A 25,399-nucleotide genomic window follows, 5' to 3' on the forward strand; every position below is an offset into this window, starting at 1 on the left:
TAACCATGGTTTGCAAGAAGTTAAGGACTCTGTACTGGCAGCTCTATCTTGGAACTTTTATCTTCCATAAACTTCAAGGAGGCAAATTCACACCTAGGTTGCTTTGTCATCACCTACGTGTAGCAACAAGAAGTCACTCTTGCAACAGCACCCTGAATGCTCATAGGCTTTTGTGGTACTAGTAGCAGGCCTTGGACAAGAGGTGGCTATATACAGCTCAGGGCCCCATCTGAAACAAAGTAGTGCATGTTACAGATAATCCAAGCCCTAGAGGAGAACAGACACTGAGATAAATGGGAAGAATTGGGTTCACTGAGCCTGCCTAGATGCCATCTAGCAGAAGGGGTCTCTTTAAGAGGAAACAATTTGCCCAGGTCTCCTAGATGTGATGGCCTCACTTAAATACTGCAATGTGTCCACTTGCCACAATTTCAACTAATATTTAGGGGTCTCCAACTGTGGGTGGCAGAAAGTAGATTCTTGAGGGCATACTGAATAGCCAAACAAGAAAGCAGTTAATGACCGAAGCCTGTGGTCTAGAATTGGCTAAGAAGTGGAATGAACATTGTCTTTTTTTATGGAAGACCTCAAAAGTTGGAATTTTTTGACCAGCTTTATTGCAGATGTCTCAATCTTGGAAAATAAGAATGTATTCCTACTTTGTGTAGTAAAGATCTACAGGCCAAATATTCTGGTTGTGACTAAACCAGAAAACGTGGCTCTTTAGCACCCTTCCACTCTGACTCCAGTCCAGCTTGTAGTGTTCAAATATGATGAAAATAACTTGAGCATGTAGAAAACTCTCTAGGTTTTTACATGAACCCCATCACTCTCGTATCTTTCCGTCTCATAAAGGGCAATATACTTCCTTTCCTCACAAGAAGAGGACAAGTATAATTTTTTTTATTCAGTTGCCCGAGCTTGCACAGGAAGTCTGTGGTATAGCTGGAATAGAATGCAGATCTGAGTTCTTGTAGTACCTTAACTAAAGACCAAACCTCCGCTCTACCCAGTATTCCAGAATCTTCCAAAGGAGGATGCTGGGATGCAGTGAACTCAAGCAGCGTTAAACATTAACAAGTCGTACTATGACTAGACATTTGCAGTTATTTCAAGACAGATAATTAAGTGAATTGGTTAGCCTACAAAGATATTGCTGTCACACGAATGAATCAAGACGGTCATAGATACCAATCATCCCAATCTTCTACATATGAGCTAATAGCTGCTAGTATGCAGCATCTACAACTTTAGTCCTGCCTATGTTATTACTCTGCTATACCATGTGGTGGAACAAGTGGATTAGTAGTTTTGCAGTCAAACTACAACAAATAGAACCAAACCCATCAGGTGCTCTAACTATATTGTCAAATACTGGATTATTTGAAGGTCAAGATTTCAAAACCAAACTAACAAGCAAAGTGTCTGGTGTCCGTCTGCATCAACCTTTCTTGCAGTCTCCAGTTTTGTGTGCACACACATCATGAATGATGCAGGAGGAAACTAACAAATGGGGAAACTGGTCAAACCTTTTGAAAGTTCATCAGACAATACTGTATACTTGTATTGCAATAGCCCCAAAATGAGCTAGTTACACAAGGGAAGATGAGCCCTGCTCCAACACACTTGGTGGGGAAGGGTTATAATACAACATAAGCAGACTGGTCAGGGGATGATAAACACATTCTAATTCGTTAAAAAAATCAAATTCTGTGTCTAAGCTGTGACTATCCTTAGTCCATCTTCTTGCAAGCTACCACCTTAACACCAAGCTGCCAATGAAATCAATGTCTTTTTACCTTTCAAGCTGTCTGAAAGATGTCTGGCTAAATACTAAACTTTTTTTACCCAAGTAGGGGAGCGAATACCTTGCGTTAATGGTTAGGAATAATAGAGCCATTATTTGAGAGAGTGTCCTGTGTGTGTGTACACTCGCTCCAGTCATACCACTGAGTAAAGTTTTCACTACTAATCTTCTGTAACTAAAGATCCAATTCAAAATGGCATGGGACAACTTCATAACAATCTGCAGTTTGCTGTTGATAAGCTAAGGGAGCAAAGGTGTTAAGTAGCAGTTCTAAACTGTCAGTTTGGTATGCAACATCTTTCCTGCAATCATTTGTTACTGTAGCCCTTCAGTAAGGCAAACTTCTTATGCAATAGCTTAAGATATGACAGAAGTCCCAGTTGACAGTGCTGTGACACTGCAACCTTGAATTTAGCTGGTTGTGGCCTTGAAGAGAAGAAAATAAGTAACACCAAGTTTTGATGCTTGGTGTGAGCATAGTTAATGTACACTGTTTGTTTGTTTGAACTACTACAGAAATACCTTATTTCTATACTGGATGGCTAAGCTTGCTGTATTCTGGTTCCATATTCAATTTACCTGTACTAGAAATCTTCTACAGATGTGCTCTTGATGAACATGAAGCAGAGTCTCTATGTACATATAACTATTTGGCTACTAAAATCTAGAAATGTTCTTTTTAGAAAGAAACACTTGAACCTTTGGAATCTTTAAAGCTAGCTGAATTTTAAGTGACTAGTGTCCTTAGGACTAGAACCTACATTCTGTTTGTACACAATAGCTTGTAACCCCTCCCCTGAGCTGACCACTTCCCCTCTCCTGACTTGAACAAGTACAAACATTTGGGGGGATCATTTGCTACCACCAGGTACCCCAATTGCTGCCTGCCATTTACCAAGAGGAGGGACGTGAGGGGCCTGGCTGGGGAGGGGGGTGGAGAAGACTGACTTGGCCAGGGGTGGGTGATGGGGGCCTGAGTGAAGAGGTGGAGCCAAAGATAGGAAGAGGTGGCACAGGTGGGGCCACCACGGCCCAGGTGTCCATGCTCTGAAAGGCAGCGGGTTGGTAGTTGTGCCACAGGGGAGGCTTAGCCTCCCCAGGCCCATTATACCCTCTTCCTAAGCTAAAGAGCCACCTAACCCTGAGAATTCAGGGTGGAACCAGGATTGTCCCCCAAAAACAGAGGGGAGGAGTACATGTAGAAGCCCACAGTTCTCAAAACAAATAGCTGGTGCAGAGTTAATGGGAGTGGGTTAACGGCTTAATGGCATCCATACAGGATTTCAAAGGGCAAAACTAAACAGATACTCCTCTATAGAGTCCCTGCATGACATGAACCTACCTGTATAACAAGCCTGATAAATAGACTTGTTTACAGCAGAGTTGATATCAGTAGTGTCTGAATACACTAAACTTAAGATCCAACTGATCCTTAGACAATTGTGCTACTGGCAGATGTGGCCTAACTCATAGGGATTGGGAATATTTAAGTACTCTCAAACTGCTAGGAGAACATAGACTTGTATTAATAATTAAAAAAAAAAAGGCTATTAACTTCTAACTAATCTAACCACTGTAACACAATGTAATTTCAGGTTTCCTCAAGGAGCAGATTAGTGAGATGTAAACAAGGCCAGTCTAACTTGCTTTCCCAATTTTTTTCCCCAGTGCATAATATACTATAACTTTCTATTTCTACAGAACGCCATTAGGGGGAGCTCAACTACTTATTTCAATACCTAGGCTGCTTATTAATGCTTTTAACTTTGTCACATTTAACCTTCACACTGCACTTAATACTATTTGTTCAGTGCAAATCTAAATATTTAATTCAAATATGAGTTGGGTGACCAGATAGCAAGTGTGAAAAATGGGAATGGGAGGTAACAGGCCCCCTTATAAGACAGCCTCAAATGTCAGGACTGTCCCTATAAAGTCAGGACATCTGGTCACCCTGAATATTGGAATAGGCAGTCAGCTGTTCTTAAAATCCCTGATCAGTCCCTTATTCCTCTAGTGCAGCGTTTCTCAATGACCCATCTATGGGCCATTGCTGGTTCCTGAGATCTTCCTGACACAGTTTAGGAAGGCAGCAAGGTATCAAAGGTTGCACTAGAGCAGTGTTTCTCAGTTTTTTGATAACAATTCCCCATTTGCTGAGGGACACGTTTCTTGCACCTCTTATGTAAGAGGAGCTGGTAGAAGGCACTGGATGCTGCTGTCAGTAGTGGTAAAGGAGCCTCCAGAAGGTTAGATGTTGGCTCTGGCAGAATAAACAAATGTGACAGTCTAATTCTTCTGTCTACAACAGGGGACTTTACTGTGAATTACTAGTACCTAGGATCAAAAATGGATTTCTTTAGGTCTGGGTGGAGAAGAATTCAGGTGCCCCGAACCATTAAGTTTCAGCTGTCTTTACACTGTTCTTTGGGTGAAGCTGCAAAATTCTCATCTCAAATGCACCAGACTAGGCCTTGTCCACAAGAGGAAAAAAGTAGTAGTGGAGAGAGGGTATTTGGAACTTACTCTGCTTGAGTACCTTAGAACAAACCAGTACAGATTAATACCATCTAAACAAGCTTCTCCCTATTCCTAGCCCCTCACATAACTGCATGGATGCAATCCCCTTAGTGCCTCCCAACCCTGCTTGAAATTAAGATAGTTGCTTAGCTGTCAAGCAGGCTACTGATGTAGCTGCACTAGTGCAATGGACAGATTCTGTCCAGAGAATATGGAGGTGCTCAGTCCCTTAGAGGAAACTGTTAGTCTAAAACCCAGAATTGGAGCTCAGCTCTCCAACTTGTATGAGCAAGTTCTTGTTTGTACCACAGGTACAAGTAGTGCAGAGTCCTTTTCCCTTTGGGATTTCAGACCTGGCAGTTACACTATCACCATTTAAAGAACTTCATAAAAAGGCATAAGGGGACAGTCTGCTCAAACTCTAAAAACATTAGTGTCTTAACTGGATGTGGTGACTTCTAAACCAAGTTACTATTTACATCTCACATTGGAGCATAATTGGCATACTTCAAAAAATTGGATCTTTCTACCAACATATCTATTGTATACTCTGTTCAAGTTCTTAAAATAACTTGAGCACTACCCAAAGGTCATCGGTCATGGTGTAAAACACTTAATGTTGTATTCCCGTATATGCCTCCTTCCATAATTAACCACAGTAGGCTAACTAGCTGTTCAAGGACACTAATGTTGCCTAGTAGAGCTTGTTGTGAAAAACATTAATTTTTGTTCTCTGGCTTAACTTTCATTAGCTTCAGATTTTGGACATGTGTCAACTACAAACTTAAGTTGCCCTGTGTTACCCTTCTGCCATGGTGCACATCCTCCCCAGGAGTGCTTCCACCGACTTAAGGGGGTAGTGTTGGGGACACTGAGAACCCAGGCTCTTGGCTCTGCAACTCTCTGCTCCCCGATGTAAGTGACCTGCAGTGTATACACAGACATGGTACTGCCTAGCTATACCAACATAATTCCATCTCCACAAGAGGTGTAGGGCTGCTTATGTCTATAGGTCACTTACATTGGCGGGGGCAAAGCAGTAGTGTGTACACAACATGATTAGGTTGACGTAAGATGCCTTATGTTGACCTAACTCCGTAGTGTAGACCAGGGCTTTGAAATCCAGGAAACTATGACCAGCTCAACTGTCTTTGCCTGTTTAGTAACAGCCTTGCTATATGGTTCATATGTTAGCTGGCTTTTGCTCTCCTATCATTACTTGCAACAAATTATGCATTACCATACTACTAGCAGAAGTTTCTGAGCTCCAGTTCCTTTTTAATATTCCTTGTACTCCAGCTCTGTGGCTATAAAAATCTAGGCCTTTTAAACAAGCAAACAAAACTTGTTGACATTCCCATGGGATGAGCTAGCTTAAATTAGCAAAGATCAGCACTTTAGCAATACCTTATCAGTTCAGGCTTCAAGTTATGGTTACTGGCACATCTAAGAGATTCAGTACTATTTTAGGTCCCCTCAAGTGACTAACTTTGGTGTATCTACCATGAAACTAGTACAGTCACTTCAGATAGCATTGTAAGTGCTACCTCAGGAGCACTATCCAAGATCCAACTTGGAACAGCATTAAATATTCTTGATGAAAGCCAACAAGTTAAGTCCTATACCTTGGATTCAGGGTCCTTAGTGATTTGGCAAAGAGCTCTGAGAACCAATGAAGGAAGTTCTTGGCATGTTGCATTGAAGGAAGTGGGTTTAGCTGAGGAGAGCAGTGTACATAATCGTCCTCTGAGGAAAGACTTGAGACAAGATTAGTACATAGCTGTAAGGGTTAGGCAAACAGAATGCTTGAGTGCACTAAAGAGAACCGGGACACATCCTCATCTGGAGCATTGTGTCCAACTTTGGTTATATTTTGAGATAACCAGTCCAAGGAAGAGCCACTGAAATGACTAGATATGGCAGGTCTAAATGGGGCACTTGTTGACGCATCAATTGCATAAAACTTACCTGAGGTGGTGTTACATACTTGGGTACAATCTGGACTAAATTATAGCTCATGTCACTCATGCCCTGTAACCTGGAGTGCCCTTTACAATGTTTTGCTGCTGTAGCCTCCAGTCTGAACTGCTCACAGCTTCCAGCATGTAAGCCAACCCCAGGTGTGTCTGTGTGCTGCGGCCATCCAACCATACCTTGGCTCTTGCCAGCCTTGGTTATATTGCATGGTGACTCCAACATGCTCTGTCTGACTTCCCCTAGAAATGTATGTTTTGTATTGCCTAGACAACACAAATTCATATAAAGTCCATATTTCTTTGATAAAAGTAATGTGTACACACCTTGCTACCCCAATAGAGTTTCAGACACTTCCATTTAAACAAACTGGATTCGATAAAACAAGTTTATTAACTACAAAGATTGAGTACAACTAATGAGGCATAAAAGTGAGAAATGTTGTACCTTTATTTTTATTATAAACGCAACTGGTGCCTGACATAACAAACTGTTAACTTTGCTCTAAATTTTTCTTACCACATGCTCTGAGCAGTCTCTCAGTGAAAGCTGACCAAACTTCTTAGACCAGAACCCCTTTTCCAGTTCAGTGGCTGCTTCTTTTGTCCCTTCTGGTGTAGTGAATCAATGGACAGAGGAGAGGTGCCTTTGGGTGTTTGTCCCTCCTTTTTATGGTGTCAGTCTTCCTCTTGGAAAATGTCTCCAGAATCTCAGCTGGAAACAGTCTATGGAGAAGGCTGTTCCCTGCTGCTTTTCCTCAGTTGTCTGAAGTTTGTCTACCTTTCCTACTTGGTGACTGTTTTTTACTGCTTAAATGCAAATTAAGCACAGAACCTATTCCTTTGTTTGACAGACCTGTTTGTCAACTTCTTCTGTGGTTTGGAATGTGGTGTTAACACTATACAGGGAAATCTTATAACTCCACATACAACTTTGGCGCACATTTTATCAAGACAATATTGACCAGCAAACTGAGTTTGTTGTTTTTTCAGATACTACCTCACAAGACTACTTAGTACAAAGATTATTCATGTTTTGTGGGTGTTGAAGCTGACCACTTGCAACAAACTGGTTTAGTTGTCCTTGTAGCTGAAATGGCAGAGTTTCTCTGCCACTGAGGTAAAAATGACCAGTGAAATCTTGCAAAAGGGTCATTCAGGCATATCCTATGTGTTGGTGCCAAACATAAAATGGTACTGGAAGCACGTCCAGAACGGTGAAAGCTGTCTTCATCAAGCAATTGAAAAATCTGAATGCTTGATATCTGCCTTTTATCTGAGTTTCAGTGGACACTAAGCAATGAAAAACTTGAAGACTATACTTTGTTCTCACGCTGCCCTGACCAGTTGCTCCAGCAAGGGTAGGCTGTTATAACTTAACCCAGTGCCTGATAGGCATTGCAAGGCTGGCAGGTGATTGATGAACTACTTATCAGTATCCAAGTCGATACCAGCTGTGGGCATCTTTCCATCATTGCAGTGTGGGTCCTGCCCAGGCCAGTGATGCAACTGGAGATCGCTTTTTTTTACCAGCAACTGCAGTCAGTCCTTTAAGAAACTCCAAGAACTATTGTGATCCTGGGAAACTTTAATGCACAGGTAGGAAAGGATAATGATACCTGGGCAGTACCAAACATTGCATGTCTCTGGCAGACAAACAGGAACCAGGCACTGGCTGCCCACCACATGGTGATCATTGATTTGCTCTTGTCACTCATTCACAAGCAGATCTGAGACCACCCAGATGGTTTTGCTACGGCCGATGTCTTCAGCACCACTGACCACCAGCAATAGATGTTCAAGTTCAGAGATGGTGAACTTGACGCTTCTGCTGTCAAAAGAGCACCTCCAGTTTTGAAGACAGATGATGGGCTGAAATAGTCCAATTCAACCAAAAGCTCTTTTTTACAACCCAGCTGTCAGATGGCTTTCTGTCTTGAGTGGTGTGACAGTCAGGCCAGATGATTGCAAGAGGGTCCTGGAAGGTGGATATATTAGTCCTAGAATGTTAAAGGCCCTTTTTCCTCCAAGCTGAGAAAGGGGTCAGTTAGGGACACCTGAATCCAATTAAGGACTGCCTGATGTCTTTAAAAACCTCTCCTCTTGGGAGAGCAAGAGCCAGAGAGCCAAGCTGCTGCCAGGCGAGTGGCAGCAGGGAAATAGGCTGTTCCAGGCTGCGAGGCTATGCTCCTTAGCGTAGGGGAAACAGCCAAATCTGAGGGCCTGCTAGGGGAAAGACTGACCCACAAGGGTGGGGGTGACCCCTCCCCTGAGCCTGCCATGCCCTCGCTTCCCCTCTCCCTGCACGAGCCTCCTGCATGCCACGGAACAGCTGATTGGGAGGTGTGGGGAGGGAGGGCGAGGTGCTGATCAGCCACTAGTGGGCGGGAGGTGCTGGGAGCAGGTGGGAGCACTGATGTGGAGGCTGCTGACATTAGTAAATTCTGGCTCCTTCTCAGGCTCAGGTTGGCCACCCCTGCCCCAGGGCAACCAACTGGATGACACAAGGGGGGCAGCGAAAGGTACCCCCTTGGGTTTTTGTATGAGACTTTCCTTTTTGTTTGGTAGAGGATCACCCCTTAGGCCGACTCTGAAAATGCAACCACGGGAGCACAGAAGGGAGAAGGCAAACCCTGCCAGAGTGGGGCTGATTACCCTAGGCCTGCCAGCAACAGAGAGGGAATTGCTAAGTCTGAGAGAAGAGGTGCCTTGTCACAATGGCTTAAAAACATCAAAGGCCACTTTCTCTGTCATCTAAGCGCACAGATTCTAGTTTTCAGTGCTGACTGCAGCCAGATCAGTGCAGGAGCCTCAAGCGTTCAAACTTCCTCAGTGGATCTTTAGAACTAAGAAAAAAGTGAGGCTACAATGAGTCTTTAAAGACACATTTGACAAGCACAAAAGGAAAGGCTGAATGGATTTGATTTCAGAACTTCATGGGGTGTGTGTGTGTAAATCCTGGTTGACTCAGGCAGCCCGTGTAGAATAGGGTGCTGTCAGGTATGATCTCTGCACCCTTTTATTCAACTTAGCAGTGTTTTTTGGGCACCAGCTTATAGAGGAAAAGATCAGGATGACCATATCACCCAGAGTCTGCAGATCAGTTCCATTGATGGAAAGTGCATTTTGAAATGCTCTTTCCAGCTATCTGTCCCAGCAGTCCCTCTTCCACTTGAGGAGTAGGAAGTAAAGGTGGAACCACTTTTTTTTTTTCTCTGAGATCCAAATAGTCCATAAGCTGAAGTTGGCGGGGGTTGGTTACACTACCCCTGAGTTGCTACAGACACATGAGAATTGTTGTACTGTGGCTGCATAGTCCGGAAAACTCCTAGCTGGTGTATTAAAAACCATCCCCCTCTGACCAGAAGAAAGGGGCTATTCAGTTGTTGAAGATAGCAACTATAGATCCAGGGGAAGTTTTCACTTCTGTTAATGTCTCAAATGAACAATGCACTTTGAAAAAGGCCAGGATACTTGGGGCAACATTAGACCTAGTTATTCCATTGTCCATGAGATCTCTACCTTGAGACTGCCTTTTGAGGATGTCTGAATTTTAGTAAGCAGGGTGCTGCACTTACATGTGGCCTTTGATTCAATACATTGAACAAGTCTGTGGGAGCTGATAAGGTGGCTCAGCATCACAGGGAAGATGGTCACCTGCTAGAACTATATTGGAACAAAGCTGTATTCAAGTCAATGGCAGATAGGAAACCATGGTGTGTATTGCCACAGGAATGTGGGAAGGCAGTTTTGTCACCCTCATTGTTCAGTATCCGTGTTGATTGGCTCACAAGTTTAAGAAGGCAGCTGCTGGTGTTAAGCTCAGCACTATTCTGCTGTAAATTCTCAAATATGCTGGTGACCTTTTTTGTTGGGCTTAGTTTGAAATTACTGTAGCTGATGGCTGACTTAATTGGGCAAGAAGCCATGAGCACTGATCTGATTATTAAATAGGCTAAAATGAAGTCCCTGGTTTCTGTCATTGAGCTGTCCAGATGGCAACTGTCATGTATGTTTTGGGTAGTGTTAGTGGAGGATGCTTGAAGGATATGGACATTTGTATAGCAGTAGCTGCTGCTGTGAGGCCCTTCAATGATCTCTAGGGATGTCATGTCATCAAGCTTGCTATAAAGCTGCAGATCTGTAGAACCACAGTTAAACTGTTGCACAGAAGCAAAATATGAGCACTGAGGCAGGCTGAAGAACACCAGATTGACTTTTTTTACTTTTGTTTTTCATTACCCTGCAACTTGATATGGAGCAGCTAAGATAAGAAGTTAGGATTTCTGAGGCAATTGCTGGTTTGGCTTTGATCAGCCCTGGTTTGATTTCGGTGGCTTTCCTGATATGGAAGGCCAACAAATTCCAAAGTGTGTGTGCCAAAGAATGCTGCTATGTGGCCCGCAATCACGTGTCATGTCACCAATGCTTTTGGCGCACAAGATTGCAGTTATGCCCGTCATTGGCATATCAAACCAGACCACCTTAAGCACCTAGCTAGCCAGTGACCTGGATGGTGCTCTATTTGCAAAGAGGCTGTGTCCCTTTGCAATTTGTGGTTGTGTGTGTTCAGTGTCTTTTTAAACTACAGGGGGTGGGGGGGAAAAAAACTTGGACAACAATGGAAAGTGGCTTCTGGCAATATCTTCCTTTGGTCTTAAATGAACACACTCCAGTTATCCATTATGATTCCAACAGTGTGACTTCAAAAGCTGAATTGCTGGCTTCCTCCACTAGAATCCTGTGTGTTGGAATGGGAAGGGTGGGGAACAGCAGTGCAACAGGACCATTTTAAAAACCAAACCTGGACGCACTACATATCATCTTGCCCTGTTGCACTGCTTTTTCCCAACCTGAAAACCCTGTTTTCTAGCAATGTTTCAGTTTTTTTTAAAACTGATCCAGAACCTTAAAGCTGCATTAGCTGACTTAGTCTTTGATCTTTGAGGGTTTATCAGTTTAGGTTTATCACTTGGATTGCTTATCTACGGTTATGCAGTAAGTGGCTTTAAGGTTTAGATGGTGTATACCCCACTTCAGTTTTATTGGGGTAAGGCATTTAAGGGGTATGGGAACACTGACTTGGTTGAAGGGTGTAGGTTTAAAAGGCACTAGTTGGGCAAGTATTGACTAAATTCAGAATGGCCTAGTAAGGTAATCCCCCAGTTCAGGTCACAGTCTAAAGCTAATCGCAACATAAATTGGCAAAGTGATGGCCATGTAAGAACCCTTTTAGCATGACAGCACTACCCTGCCAGTTCAAATAAATGGAATATGGTTCTGGTCTACGAAGTTATGTGACAATGATCATTTAGTCCAGGAAAGTGATAGCTGGCTGGCAGGGGACTAAGCTTTTTTTAGTGCTAATTCTGGAGTGTGGCCTTAAAGGCACCAAAAGACCTCAAGAAAGAAATGTCCATAGAATTTCTATTACATGGACAGAGCCTGGTGCTGCGCAGGACAAGTAATGCACCCTGTTCCAAAGCTCTAATGATAGAACTTAATGTCTACCTAGTTACAGAGTAAACCACTAGAATCCCAGTCACTCTTTGGGCAATATGGAGCCCTCCTACCCAACTCTTTCACTTTCTGACTTTAGTGTGGAAGACCAAAGAAATATCTATTGCTGAAGTGTGCTTCAGATTCTAAGGCTGTCTCCGCTGAAGATGTGCTTTTTGCTGTGTAAACAATTCAAATCAAGGCTACAGACAACTGGAACTCAGTTTCTCTAATCAAGCTTCCTGAAAAAAATGCACTTACTATAAGGTAGGGGGAGATGGACTGAATTAATAACCATTATATGTGTTAGGACTATATGAAAAGCATACAGCTGATTCATTCATAAATGCAATCTGCGATAGTGTAGATCAGACAGCCTTATTGAAATGTAGGCAAACATGCTTTCTTAGCCTTTCCCATTTGAGACAGCAGTTAATAAGATGGCAACACTTGTCACATGATCATTGCCAATTAGTATTAGCCCTACACTGTGAAATTGAAACTAGGTAGCAGTTGGTATCTGAGGAACAAATACATCTGTGCCCAACTCTAATCAAATACATGTCCTGTTTTTTAACATTGGTTAACAGCTCTCTCTACACATAGAAAGCTCTCTGCACTTGTGATTCATGTAGAGAAATACTAGCTCTTGTTCCTCATGCCAAGTACTAACTCTGAGAAGTCTTGAAACACTAACTGATCACAATCCAATTACTTGTAGCATATAAGAATCTTGATGCTAATGCCTGACCGAACCATTTTACATCACATTCAGGCAAACTTGGTTGTAATTGGCTAAAGTGCATTAAGTCCTGAATAATTGACCTTCTTGACAGCCCTTGCACAAATAGCATCTAAAATGGTGTAAACCAAGGGCTGAGCACTTAATCTATTGACCTCCTACACCTCTCTCATTTTTAGGGTAGAAATGTTTTCTACAGCAGTTCACCTCATAGAAGCTGAAATGCTGATTATAGCAAGCTGTGCCCTATCAGTATGAGTCTCTGGGGCAGGTATGTCTAGAAAACTACTGCCCTTATTTCTCTCAAACCTATGCCCATCTCCTGCCTTTCATCGCTTCTGCTTGCTCCTAGTTTTGTCAGCCTGTAAAGAAGCAATTAAATAATAGTCCTAAAACTTGTGGGTGTAGTGCTTAAACAAGCAACACTTCTGAAACAGAAAAGGTAGCAGGGTGGTATCCGAAAAGGGTTGAGCTCTAAGCTGGCAAAACTTGACTCTTGTCCTCACGGGATACAGGAAGATGAGGCAGTTCAAACTTCCTGCTAGGGAATGTAGCTGTACTGATATTGCCACTATAAGAATGGAATTTAAGTCTGTGTGGCTTTTTACTTGCTGTCAAGAGCATAAGCATTCTCCAATGTGTGGAACAGCTGTTATGGACTGGCCTAAAGTAGCTAAAATCTGAATCAACTGTGACCACCTCAACTCCTGCAGATAGTGCTAAGGCAAAATGGAAAGGGTACAGCTTATGGGAGGTGATGTGTAGTGCTTAATTTGTAATGAAGGAGGTACTGGGGCTCAAGTTTTTTTTTTTTTTTTAAATTTTCATAACGGACTTGGCAAGCACAGAGGTGCCAGGGCTAGGAACTGCCAAGCCTAGAGGTGCTGGGGCTCAGCCATGGCACAAATTAAGCACTGGTGGTGTGATCAGAGTGGGGAAACTAGCTTCAGCCAGAGGTCAGGCTAAACCAATCTTGCCATTCAAAGGCATATAGCGCATGACTCTTTGGCAGGTCATTTCATAACAGGGTCTCTTGCGTCACATGGGAGTCTTCCTCATAGATATATAATGGAGGAGGCTGGGAAGCTGTGATCACATTGAGGAAATCTTGGTTTCTGGTGCTCTTACATGTGTCAAGCAGGTCCTTACTGGCTGTAAGGAAACCAGTAAAACACTGTCAGAATAGGAACATCTGAGACGAGGATGACTGAAGACTTGTCATGGTATTGGAGCCTACATCTCTTGATGCATCTCAATGTACTTCTTTGGCACCTAGACTAAATCAAGGGAAATGTAATAGGCAAAAGCTATCTTTCTCAATGTTTCAAGGCCATCCTTCAGTCTGCCTCTTCCATCTTTGCGATCTCAACTGAGATGTGCATTGTTGGAACACTTAAAATATACAGTAGTACCCCAGCAACACAGACAAATTGTGGTCTGGTCTTGCGTTGTAGATGGAAACAAACAATGTTATCTGAATGCATCATGGCTTGTGAACAAGCTCTGTTCCTGTACTGTCTTAAAGACCAAACTGTTGGGACAGCTGTTCAAAAACTTGAGACCATACCGTAGTCTGTTTCATCTAACCCAGTTTGTGCGATTAGTATGTCTGTCTGAGGCGCAACAAAGATAAGTCGGTCAATGCTTGTAAATTCCAGGGGCTGGATGATAGGAAAGAAAATGGAAGTTACTTATTGACACTCATGCTTGACAGGACATCTGCCACTTATTAAATTAGCAATGACAGGTTTCAGAGGAACAGCCGTGTTAGTCTGTATTCGCAAAAAGAAAAGGAGTACTTGTGGCACCTTAGAGACTAACCAATTTATTTGAGCATGAGCTTTCGTGAGCTACAGCTCACTTCATCAGATGTTTACCGTGGAAACTGCAGCAGACTTTATATACACACAGAAATCATGAAACAATACCTCCTCCCACCCCACTGTCCTGCTGGTAATAGCTTATCTAAAGTGATCAACAGGTGGGCCATTTCCAGCACAAATCCAGGTTTTCTCACCCTCCACCCCCCCACACAAATTCACTCTCCTGCTGGTGCTAGCCCATCCAAAGTGACAACTCTTTACATAATCAAGTCGGGCTATTTCCTGCATAGATCAAAAAGAAAAGGAGTACTTGTGGCACCTTAGAGACTAACCAATTTATTTGAGCATGAGCTTTCGTGAGCTACAAGAAAACAAAAAACAAGCTACAAAAAACAAGAGGACCCCCCCCCCCCCCAGATGTTCTGGTTTAACTTGGATTTAAACCTGGAGAATGGTCAGTTTAGATGAGCTATTACCAGCAGGAGAGTGAGTTTGTGTGTGTATGGGGGTGGGGGGGATGTGAGAAAACCTTGATCTATGCAGGAAATAGCCCGACTTGATTATGTAAAGAGTTGTCACTTTGGATGGGCTAGCACCAGCAGGAGAGTGAATTTGTGTGGGGGGGTGGAGGGTGAGAAAACCTGGATTTGTGCTGGAAATGGCCCACCTGTTGATCACTTTAGATAAGCTATTACCAGCAGGACAGTGGGGTGGGAGGAGGTATTGTTTCATGATTTCTGTGTGTATATAAAGTCTGCTGCAGTTTCCACGGTAAACATCTGATGAAGTGAGCTGTAGCTCACGAAAGCTCATGCTCAAATAAATTGGTTAGTCTCTAAGGTGCCACAAGTACTCCTTTTCTTTTTTTAAATTAGCAATGTTATTCTTAGCTGTTCCTGGATACTTGGGTAGATGCTGTAACTAAAACTTACCTTTCAGCCAGGTGGAAACTTTTGTGGCACAATCCTCAGCTGTTTTTCTAATGCAGAGGTTAGGTCACAATGGCTTCTACATGGGGCACAGCCTGGAAGGTACAGAAACTTATGCAGTGCTCACTTCAGCAGAATTTCCTGCAGAGAGCTTATTACTCTGATGCTCAATCTGCACTGGTTTCCAATTGGCATCAAATGCTTTAAAGGTGGTCTGCAATCAGCAGAGATGACTGAGCTAACAAGCCTGGACTCACTCATTATGTTATGGTTCCTTTCTACAAAGGGCCCTGATCAGGATTCAGTACCCCAACCTGAGTGAGGTAAGTTGCAAGGCCCTTTTTCTTGAATGGGTAGGGAGAAGGGAAAATGGGATAACTTGATAAGACATCAGTTTCTAGGGAACTGCTCCTTTGATCTCCTCCATGGTCTGTTCTAGGAATGCCCAGTCAGGTCTCGGGCCTCTAGCCTTCTCTCTATAGATTGGGAGTTTTGGGCTGTAGTCCCCTGTAGTTCACTAATCACCTGAGCAAGCTAATCTGCCTAAAGGCTAGCACCTACAGTTTGCTTTCTCAGGAGATAATGACAAATTAGTTACCAGTAACCATGCAGCTCTTTCTGACTAAATTAAATCAAAAATTTATTTTCAGAAATAGAACAGAAACAGGTAAAATGTACTAGAAAAATCCCAGGGCCCATAGGACAGAAGGGCAGGTAAAAATTATTCCGACCCTTTAGCAAGGATTTTTGGGGAGAGGGACATGGACCAAAGGTCACATCCATTTGCTGGATCTGAAAGAAGATTAAGTCTGTTTGTTTGAATTCAGTCTCTTATTCCAAAAGCTCTTTCTTGTTCTTGGGCCTTTAATACCTGATTGAACCTGTGTATATATATGCCAATCACTCCAGGAATGGCACGTCTCTGGAGTTGTTCGTTGCATTCAGATTTGTAATCACCCCCGACAATCACCTTTAAGTTCCTGGAGGAACTGTGGTAACCTTCCTTCTCTTCCTCCCACTCCACTCAATGGAGTTGAATACAATTCCTAACCTACAACAATACACAAAATATTAACTTGCTCTAATTTTCTAAGTTCTAGTGAACATCTGTACTCATGCCAATTTTGCCTCTGATAAGTATAAATGTTTTAAATTCCTAGACTCCCTACTGCATAAGTTGTGTAGCTGTTTCCAACAGCCTGCCTGCCTCTTGAAAGCATGTAGTGAAGCAACTGAGGGAGTAGAGCAATATATTGCACTAAAGTGGCATTGTCCCAATATGAAATAATCCAGAAAACTTCCACTAATTTTTGTGGAATATACTGACTAGCACTAAATAGGCTTTAGCCAAAGCACCGGGTGCATGGGTTGCTAGGGTAGATGAATAACATTTCCTCTGTAGCTTGTGAAACTTAAACTTTTTGTGCTGTGTGTAATCAGTTTGTCCATTGCAGGCCCCTGTCTTGGGTCTCATCTGGAAGTATCTTGAATATATTGGTAACTCTCTTCTCAGGTGTCAAATACCACTTTAAGTATATTAGACTGCTGAGATGGGTGCTGCATTCTAACCTTGCTAGATAGAATCAGTGCTTTTGTTTGACTTTTTATTTTTGCTAGCCACACAAATTACAAACAGTTGTTGCACAGACAACAGGATGCCATGCACAATTTCTTATTTCTGTAATTAAAAGTCCTACACAGATGGCATATAGAATAGATTATGGCTCGTAATCCTTTTGTGTCCTAGAAGATTAAGGATATCCTGGTACAGCTGCAGTCAGCTGACTTTTCTTTTTTAAATGATTGAAAATTCTGGCTGCAATTCTGCAGAAGACATCCCAGAAGCCTATGCAGTGTGCTGCAAGTGTTTGTTTACCAAGGGAACGGTCCGTAAAACCCAGCCCAGGTTATAGATTTACAAAATCTTAACCACCTGCTATGCCACAACTACGACATGGCTCGGAAGTAGTTTATTAAATGTGTACTGCACTTGAGTCACATGAACGTCTAAAGTCGTCCAAAGGAAATAAAGTGCAGTGTGGGAAAGTACAACATCTAAATCCTATGGTTGGGATTACTAAGTGAATGAGGCTGCACAACGTTGAAAATCAGAATGAATGCTTCCGTGGATGTTGATCTATATTAAGGAGTGAACATGCATTCTGAACTTTCTGGGATGGATTGGAGGGATACAGATCTACATGAGGATTATAAATCTCCTTTTGATTTCAATAGTGGCATTAACAAAAACTATCTCTACCTGTCACCTAGTATAAACATCTCTCCACCTGGATCACCTGTACAGAAGAATTCTGGTAACTTTTTCCTTAATATTTTTTTGCAGGGGAGAGTGGTGAGTGTACTAGTTTACTTTAATCTATGTAGAAATGATTACCTCTGCAGCAAGAGCAATCAAATTCTGGGAAATCTAAGGGCTGGCATTGTGGGGGCCAAATTCTGCCAAATTCCTATTCTGGCAACATCATTGAAAGAAAGGGTTACAGTTATAAATGAGGACAATTTGGTCCACTGTTCCCGACTTGGGAGGCTTACTGGATACAAAAAATGCTGTCTTGTGGAATGACCTGCATTACATATGCTTCACGGACTGACTAAAATTGACTTCCTGCTGTAAACAAGCTGTTTGGGGTCTGAAGTAGACTGAGGAAAAACAAGTGATCTGAAAATTTTTGCAGGATGGAGATACTTAATAGAGCTAAATAATTGCTTAGTTTCATGTGAATCTTGCATCAAAAAAATCTTAAGATGTACTTCAGTTTAAGATTGCCAGTGCCCCAAAATGGTGGAAATTGGACATTAACTTTTTGGTTCTGTGTCAAAGTATTTCCCAACCTAACAAAGGTCCATAAAGTCTTTAAATTACAATTCCCACATAATTTCTCCTCTGCCCCCCCCCCCAAAATGCTGCAAACTAACTTTCTTGTGCACACAACCAGCAGTCTGGTTCAGATGAATACTGCTTTTAGTGCCACATGTGCCAAAGAAGATGCCTTGGTCTAAAATTAAACATTTATAATTACGGATGGACTGGCATTTTGAATTTGTCTTGACCACTTGTGACAGTACTCCCTAGTTGGAGAACTGCCAACCTCTGGCACCCTCCTATGCTCATTTTCTTGCTTCTGTTCCTGCCCCATCCACCCACCCTTCTTTATGCTAGTGAACAATTGCTCTCGTTCTCCGGTCAGATCTGAATGCAGTGTGAACAGGAAGTTGCTTGTAAAGTGATAAATGGTTAATAAATGCAAAAGAATATGGTACCTTCCTCTCCCTCCCCCCGAGGACAGAACGAAGCATGTTTTAAAGCTAAACTACAGGGATGGAAGAGACTGTTTGGGAACTTGGTCCTCTGTAGATAGGAGGCCTAAGGTATTAGTATGGAGAAAAGAGTAGTTTCTCACCAGATTGACTAGAGAATTAGTGAAATAACGTGCAAGTGAAAGTTGAGCCAGAGAAGTTCTTCCCAGATTGAAGTTAAAATGAAAACCAGTGACTCCTATGGAACAAGGACAACTCTGCTCAACATCTTCACCTTAAATCAATGTGGGAACTCAAGGTACGCATCCTCAACGTGACCAAGAGTTCCCTAGCAAAATCAGGGGGAAACTGACTTGGCAGACTGTAAATTAGATACTTCATGCCTCTCCTTTGTCAATCACAAAGCAAAAATCCCTTCCAGTTAGCCTGTAAGAAGTTATGTGAGTAAACTTAAGATCACTAGCAGGCCAGATAGATTAAGAAGAATCTTTAGTGTACATGGAAACATTCCCCCCCCCCCCCCCCCCGCCCCATTCATGGGCTTTAAACTGTTGTGCCTGTCATGGTATTTCACATCTGGTCAGACTTAACTTATCCCTATTTCTGCTCACTGAGGGCAAAGTTCATGGAAAATATCAAATTTACAATGACTGGGAAACCTACAACCTTTCAACATAAAAACGGACATACTGGTCCATCTAGCCCAGTATCCTGTCTTCCGATAGTGGCCAATGCCAGGTGCTTCAGAGGGAATGAATAGAACAAGTAATCAAGGACCACATTTCCTGTTCCCAGAACTAGTGGCTCAGATCATATTGACTACTCCTAAATCTTAATTTTTTGGCAGAGAATGAACATGAGTAACTTCAGGTCAATAGGTAACTTTTTTGAGACCATCAATATCTTGTGTGTATGGTTCTAATAGTAATTCATTTTGTAGTAGCAGAACAGGGAAGTCTATAAACAAGATTTCTCAATTTCCTAAGGAGATGTAGTTCTCAAACTGTGTAGCAAGTGCTAATTACATCTTTTAAAAGCCAAGTGCTTTCCCTCTTGATTTTGCAAACCATTTAGATCTCAAATGAGGAAGACATCGGCTCAGAAGATGGGTTTAAAAACTTGATAATCTGAGATGCTAAAATGAAGATGCCATTCCTGCTCTCCAGACTAACATGTACTGGGTTAGTAATTGGAATGTTGTCATTGGAATTAAACCTCAGAAGTCATGAGGTTGCCCATGCTAATTAGTCAGCTAACATACACTGAAAGACTTTTTTTGAAAAAAGCACCAGGTAGGTCTAAATTGACAATGTATTAATTTCGGCCATCCTTAGATATGTAAAGGTAACTAAATTACCCCACACAACTTGTGGCCATCCAACTAGTTTAACTTCTGAAAAAAGTCATCCTAGCGTTAATCTATTTTGCAAGCATCTTAGAATGAAAACAATGTAGCTCCTTAAGTCCGTTCAGTCTAGACTTTAGCTCCTAAAGAGCTCACAGTATCCCAAATGTACAGTGGAGGAGAACTCATAAAACAAAGAAAATATCTTTCCCCTTCTGCAAAATAAGGGGATTAGATAGCTGACTTCTTACCTTTAAACTTATTAGGTGATAACAACTGTTACTTATGTTTTGACATGAAATTGAGTCGGTCAGTCACTTGCTAGCAAATGTGTCAATATTGTCTACCCACCTCAGATGGAGAGCTTTCCACATGCTACTGGCAGGATGAGATTTTTAAGCTTTTTGGGAAGTTCAGATCTACTATGAAGGCTGCTTAGAACCCTGGCTTCAGGACTAACCGAACTCCCACTAGGTATAGGGAAAGAGGACTCTGAGTAGCAGCGATTTCCAGTCTCCTGAAAATGTGGCATCACAAAATCCACCTTTGCTGGTAAGTGGTGCAGAGTTTGAGGACTAAATGCATATGGAAACCTATCTACAGTTTTGACCTGGGTGGTCTAGAGCTGAAGATTGAGGCTTGCTGTACTGTGAAGAGGATTGTGCTGCTCATATTGACCCTATTCCTCAAATATATAGATGTTGCTGACAATCTGGCATGTTTCATTAGCACTGAATTCACATAAACTGTTTATGGATAGATAAGCCAGATGACTGTTCCAGTCAACTTGTAATTAAGATGGTCGATGAATCCCAATTAACACATGTGATTAATGCACAGCACAATTAGTGCGTTCATTTTTTTTTAATGTGCGTTAATCGCAGAACCTCTGGGTGGGAGGGCAGCATCAGCTGCTACGGAGAACCTATGTCCAGTCAGGCACAGTAACACAAGCAGTCACCAGAGGGCAGGAAGAGAAGAGGCTAGAGAAAGATGTGGTTTTCATCCTGGCTCCAGCAGAGAAATAGAGATCCTGAACGAATTCGCCCTCCCCCACCACAGGTGTGCATATTTCTTAAAGTAAAAACAGGATGACTAGGGGCTTGCCTGAACTGCACCCCCACCCCAGGGCTGAGCCCTGTGCTGCCTGTGGCCCACCAGCAGCAAATTTCTCTGCTTTCCTGCTGATGGGCAGTGCTGCCTTCAGCTGACCCCCAGGCAGCAGCCACCACACTGTGCTCTGCCTTGCAGCTGGGACAAATGCCAAGTTTTGGCAAAAAGTAGGGACAGCCAGGACAGAGCTGAAAAAGGGTCCGGTCCTGGCCAAAACAGGACATAGCATCATCCTAGCCAGCCCGTTCCCTATTGTTCCCAGCCGGCCCCTCACTTCTAGGACCAATCCCCCTGTGTTGTGCCCAATTGCCCCTAGCCAGCCACTTGCTCTGGGGTACCCTGTAGAGGACATAGGCCTGGCAAGCTCAGCCTCCCTGCACCAGCCTCTCCTCCCCTGCGGTATGATGAGTCCCTGAGGTAAAATCACTCTTCCTTGCAAACAAGGGCTCGCTCAGCTGAAGGGAGACCAGCTCACCTCCTTTTACTGAGCTAGCCCAATACCAAAAACCACCCTTCCAGAAGCAGCCGCAAGACATCTCCCTCACCCTCCTCCTGCACAAGTTATTGCTTGCTCCCTCCCGTTGTCAACCCCTGCCCTCACAGATTCTTCTCCTGTACACATTACTTACTTCCCCCCCATCCCCCGTCCTCCAACACTGAATGCTTGTTTGTTTGAGGTGAGTGGCTGAACAGGAAGTAGGACTGAGTGGACTTGTAGGCTCTAAAGTTTTATATTTTATTAAATGCAGTTATTTTTTTATCATGAAAGTTGAACTTACAAATGTAAAGAGATTGCACTACAGTACTTCAATGAGGTGAATTGAAGTTTTTTTACAGTCCAAATACTTGTAATATAAATTGAGCACTGTACACTTTGTATTCTGTTGTAATTGAAATCAATATATTTGAAAAGATAGAAAACATCCACAAATATTTAAATGGCATTCTATTTAACAGTGTGATTTTTTTTTTTTAATTGCTTGACAGCCCTACTTGTAATAGACTGGTGTCCCAACTCTAAATTCTCAAATCAGGGTCTCTACTTGGTTTTATTTTTTGTTTCATATCTTTCCACTTATTTTTGCACTTAGAATATCAGGGTTGGAAGGGACCTCAAGAGGTCTAGTCCAACCCCCTGACTCAAAGCAGGACCAATCCCCATATCCCTAAATGGCCCCCTCAAGGATTGAACTCACAACCCTGGGTTTAGCAGGCCAAAGCGCAAACCACTGAGCGATTCCTCCCCCACTACTTGTTCTGAAGTAGTCAGTTAATTTCTGAAGTATAGGACTGAGCTACTCTATTTCCAGCTGAGTGTCATTTAGTATTAATTGTATTAAATTTTAACACATGAAAGCCAGATAAGTCTGTTAGGATTCTGGAAGCTATCTTGGCTGTGACCCTGTGTCCACTCCTGGCCCTCAATAGGGTGTCTGAAAGCATTAAGAACAGAAATTCCTTACAGCCATAAAATGGCAACATATTTTATATGTGCCCCAATTATCCTTTGGAGAAAAGAATACTACAAAAAACTTTGGATCCAGCAAGCTGTTCCAAACGTTACTCAGTTGCTTGTATCCCTTCAGGAATAAGGTTTTCAGGCAGTCTTGGCTCAAGAGCAAGTAGTTAACATACTTTTTGGGGAGGCTGTAAAAATGGTGGTGTTACCTTTTGGCACTATAGTAAGAGTGGGTATTTCAGGTTTGTTTCTGGAGAGTGCCTCTTAACAGTTATATGGATGAAAACACTGGGATCTGTTTCCTAGAAAATAGATTAGGCGCACTGGCTTATCACAGAAGGGTCTGTCTTTGACCCTTTGAGGTGTAAGGCATGTCCTTTATTTTCTTGTGATGTACGCTCTAGGTTTAGCAGGGTTTTTTGTTGTTTTCCAAATAGAAAGCCAATTCTCTTCTGATGTAATATCCTTATTTGCTGTCCACATACTATTGTGCTTGCATTGCAAGCTCACTGGTGTAGGGACTGTTTTATTTACACAGCTCCTAACTCAAGGGAGTCCTGCTCCATGATCAGGGTTTCCTGAGTCTCTGGTAATACAAATTAAGAAGTGAGAATAAATGGTTTAGCAAGAATTACTTGCCTAATGAGCAGTAACACTGAACAAATTGCTGGTAGATCAGAAAGTATTAAGGTTGGAATCTATTAGCTTTACACTTTAGTGCTGTGTCCACCAAGGTTGAAGCCAAAAACTTGTTAATCAGACTACTGCTATGAAGCATACATTTAGTGGAGATCACAGTACATGCCAGTACTTAAAACCTGTTTTGGTCTGAAAAATGAGGCCCAGGGCTTGTCTTGCTGACTCTTTCAATTTCCATATCAAATACTCTCAATTGGTTTCTCAAGACCAATCAGAACAGCAGATTCAACCACGAGCTCTGGACAAGATGGCTCTCCTTGCACATCATTAAACAAGGTTCTTCAGGATAAATGTTTAGAGTTACAATTGGCAATCTCACTGAAAGCTGTGAGGTTGTACTGCTAGAACTGTCTAGAGTTCTAATGACTTACAATGAGAATAGATTTCAGAGTAACAGCTGTGTTAGTCTGTATTTGCAAAAAGAAAAGGAGTACTTGTGGCACCTTAGAGACTAACCAATTTATTTGAGCGTAAGCTTTCATGAGCTACAGCTCACTTCATCGGATGCATGCTGTGGAAAATACAGAAGATGTTTTTATACACACAAACAATGAAAAAATGGGTGTTTATCACTACAAAAGGTTTTCTCTCCCCCCCACCCCACTCTTCTGCTGGTAATAGCTTATCTAAAGTGATCACTCTCCTTACAATGTGTATGATAATCAAGGTGGGCCATTTCCAGCACAAATCCAGGTTTTCTCCCCACCCTCCCCAACTGATCCTAAGGAGAGTGATCACTTTAGAGAAGCTATTACCAGCAGGAGAGTGGGGTGGGGGGAGAGAAAACCTTTTGTAGTGATAAACACCCATTTTTTTTCATGGTTTGTGTGTATATAAAAACATCTTCTGTATCTTCTACAGTATGCATCCGATGAAGTGAGCTGTAGCTCACGAAAGCTTACGCTCAAATAAATTGGCTGGTCTCTAAGGTGCCACAAGTACTCCTTTTTAATGAGAATAGAATCCATCTTACTTAGTTTTGAATGGCCAACTTAGCAGCTAAGTATAAAATTCCTCATTGGTCTGTAAAGGAGATGTATTCGAAAAGCTGTAGACCTGGTGTCTATTTAACAAGGCACCAGGCTTCTTTCCCAACCCCCAGTTACGAAGGCCAAAGGACAGAGAATATGGCTGTTCTGATCCCACCTTAGTGCTAGGTGCTACCTGTATTTTCTTTAGGAACTTGGACTGGATGTTAAAGGATGACAGGCAGTACTTTCCCACAGCTACAGCAGGGGACTGGCAATGGAGATTCAAGAATGTCTGCTTTCTTTTCCTATCCATCCTACATGTATAAGAAAGGGCTTTCCAAACTAAGGAAGCTGATTTCAATGCTGATGTCAAACTAGGAGGCCCTTGTATAAGTGCCAAAACAATTGCCTTAAGGATTTCAGTGCTCCTTAGTACACACTCTGGCACTTTAGTGTTTGTCACAAGAACAAATCTTGCAGTCTCCTTGGAGACTGCAATACATGTACCATCTTTTCTTACCATAGAGTTCTCTACTAATCTTTCTCTCCCAGGTTTGCTGAGCTCAGACACAGTACCTGAGGTAGGAGAGGATGTTGCTGCTGCTACTGTTAATATGACAGAAAATCTTTCTGAACAAGAACAGGAAGAACTGAGAAAAGAACTTGCTAAGGTAAAGAACAATCTGTATGCAAGTGACTCTCACTCTGAACGAAATCTTTCAGAAACCAGCAAGTTCAAAATTTGAATAAGATCCTTCTCTAAAATGGCTGTCAAAATAGAAGTCTGGAGAGCACTGACCAAAGTGGTCAACTTTGGGTCCCCAACTTTAGGCATTTAATCTACCTTGATTTTTCTTCAAAGCTGGTACTCACAAATCTCACTAAAGTCAGCTAAAGCTACCAGTGCTCAACATTACATAACTAATCAGTTTCAGTCGATGCCTAAATATAGCTTTAAGTCTGTTTTTAGGTTCCCAGGCTTGAACAGCTTGTCCACTTCCCTTCACACTTCAACTTCAGCATCCACTAGTGAAACATCCCACCCTGTTCATGTTTTTATTTTTTGGAGTGTTATCGATGTGCACATCTTATTGCTAATGGTTAACAAGGAAACTAATCTGTCCTCAATTCATACCAGCAGTGAACATTCAGTAAACCTTTTTTAAACAGACCTTATAAATGAGCCAAAATGAACTAGTTTCCTAAAGCCTTTACTTCTAAAGCTGCTTGAGCACCCTCT

The 25,399-nt window shown here is 42.3% G+C and overlaps 1 protein-coding gene across 7 annotated transcripts in view; it reads left to right on the top strand.

Annotated features, from left to right (window-relative positions):
- Positions 1–25,399, top strand: part of LOC125632585 (tumor protein D52) — a 205,062-nt gene that overhangs the window by 16,600 nt on the left and 163,063 nt on the right. For 2 of the 7 annotated variants that reach the window (XM_048841028.2, XM_048841027.2), the window contains exon 2: positions 24,712–24,830. In XM_048841028.2, the coding sequence (XP_048696985.1) occupies positions 24,774–24,830 (57 nt within the window). In that variant the 5' untranslated portion in view covers positions 24,712–24,773. Of the gene's footprint in view, positions 1–17,343; positions 17,609–20,357; positions 20,470–24,711; positions 24,831–25,399 lie in introns of those variants that run through there. The other 5 variants (XM_048841023.2, XM_048841030.2, XM_048841024.2 and 2 more) reach the window with 5 other exon arrangements.

The sequence above is a fragment of the Caretta caretta genome, chromosome 2 (assembly GCF_965140235.1).
Source record: "Caretta caretta isolate rCarCar2 chromosome 2, rCarCar1.hap1, whole genome shotgun sequence".
NCBI classification, from domain to species: Eukaryota; Metazoa; Chordata; order Testudines; family Cheloniidae; genus Caretta; species Caretta caretta.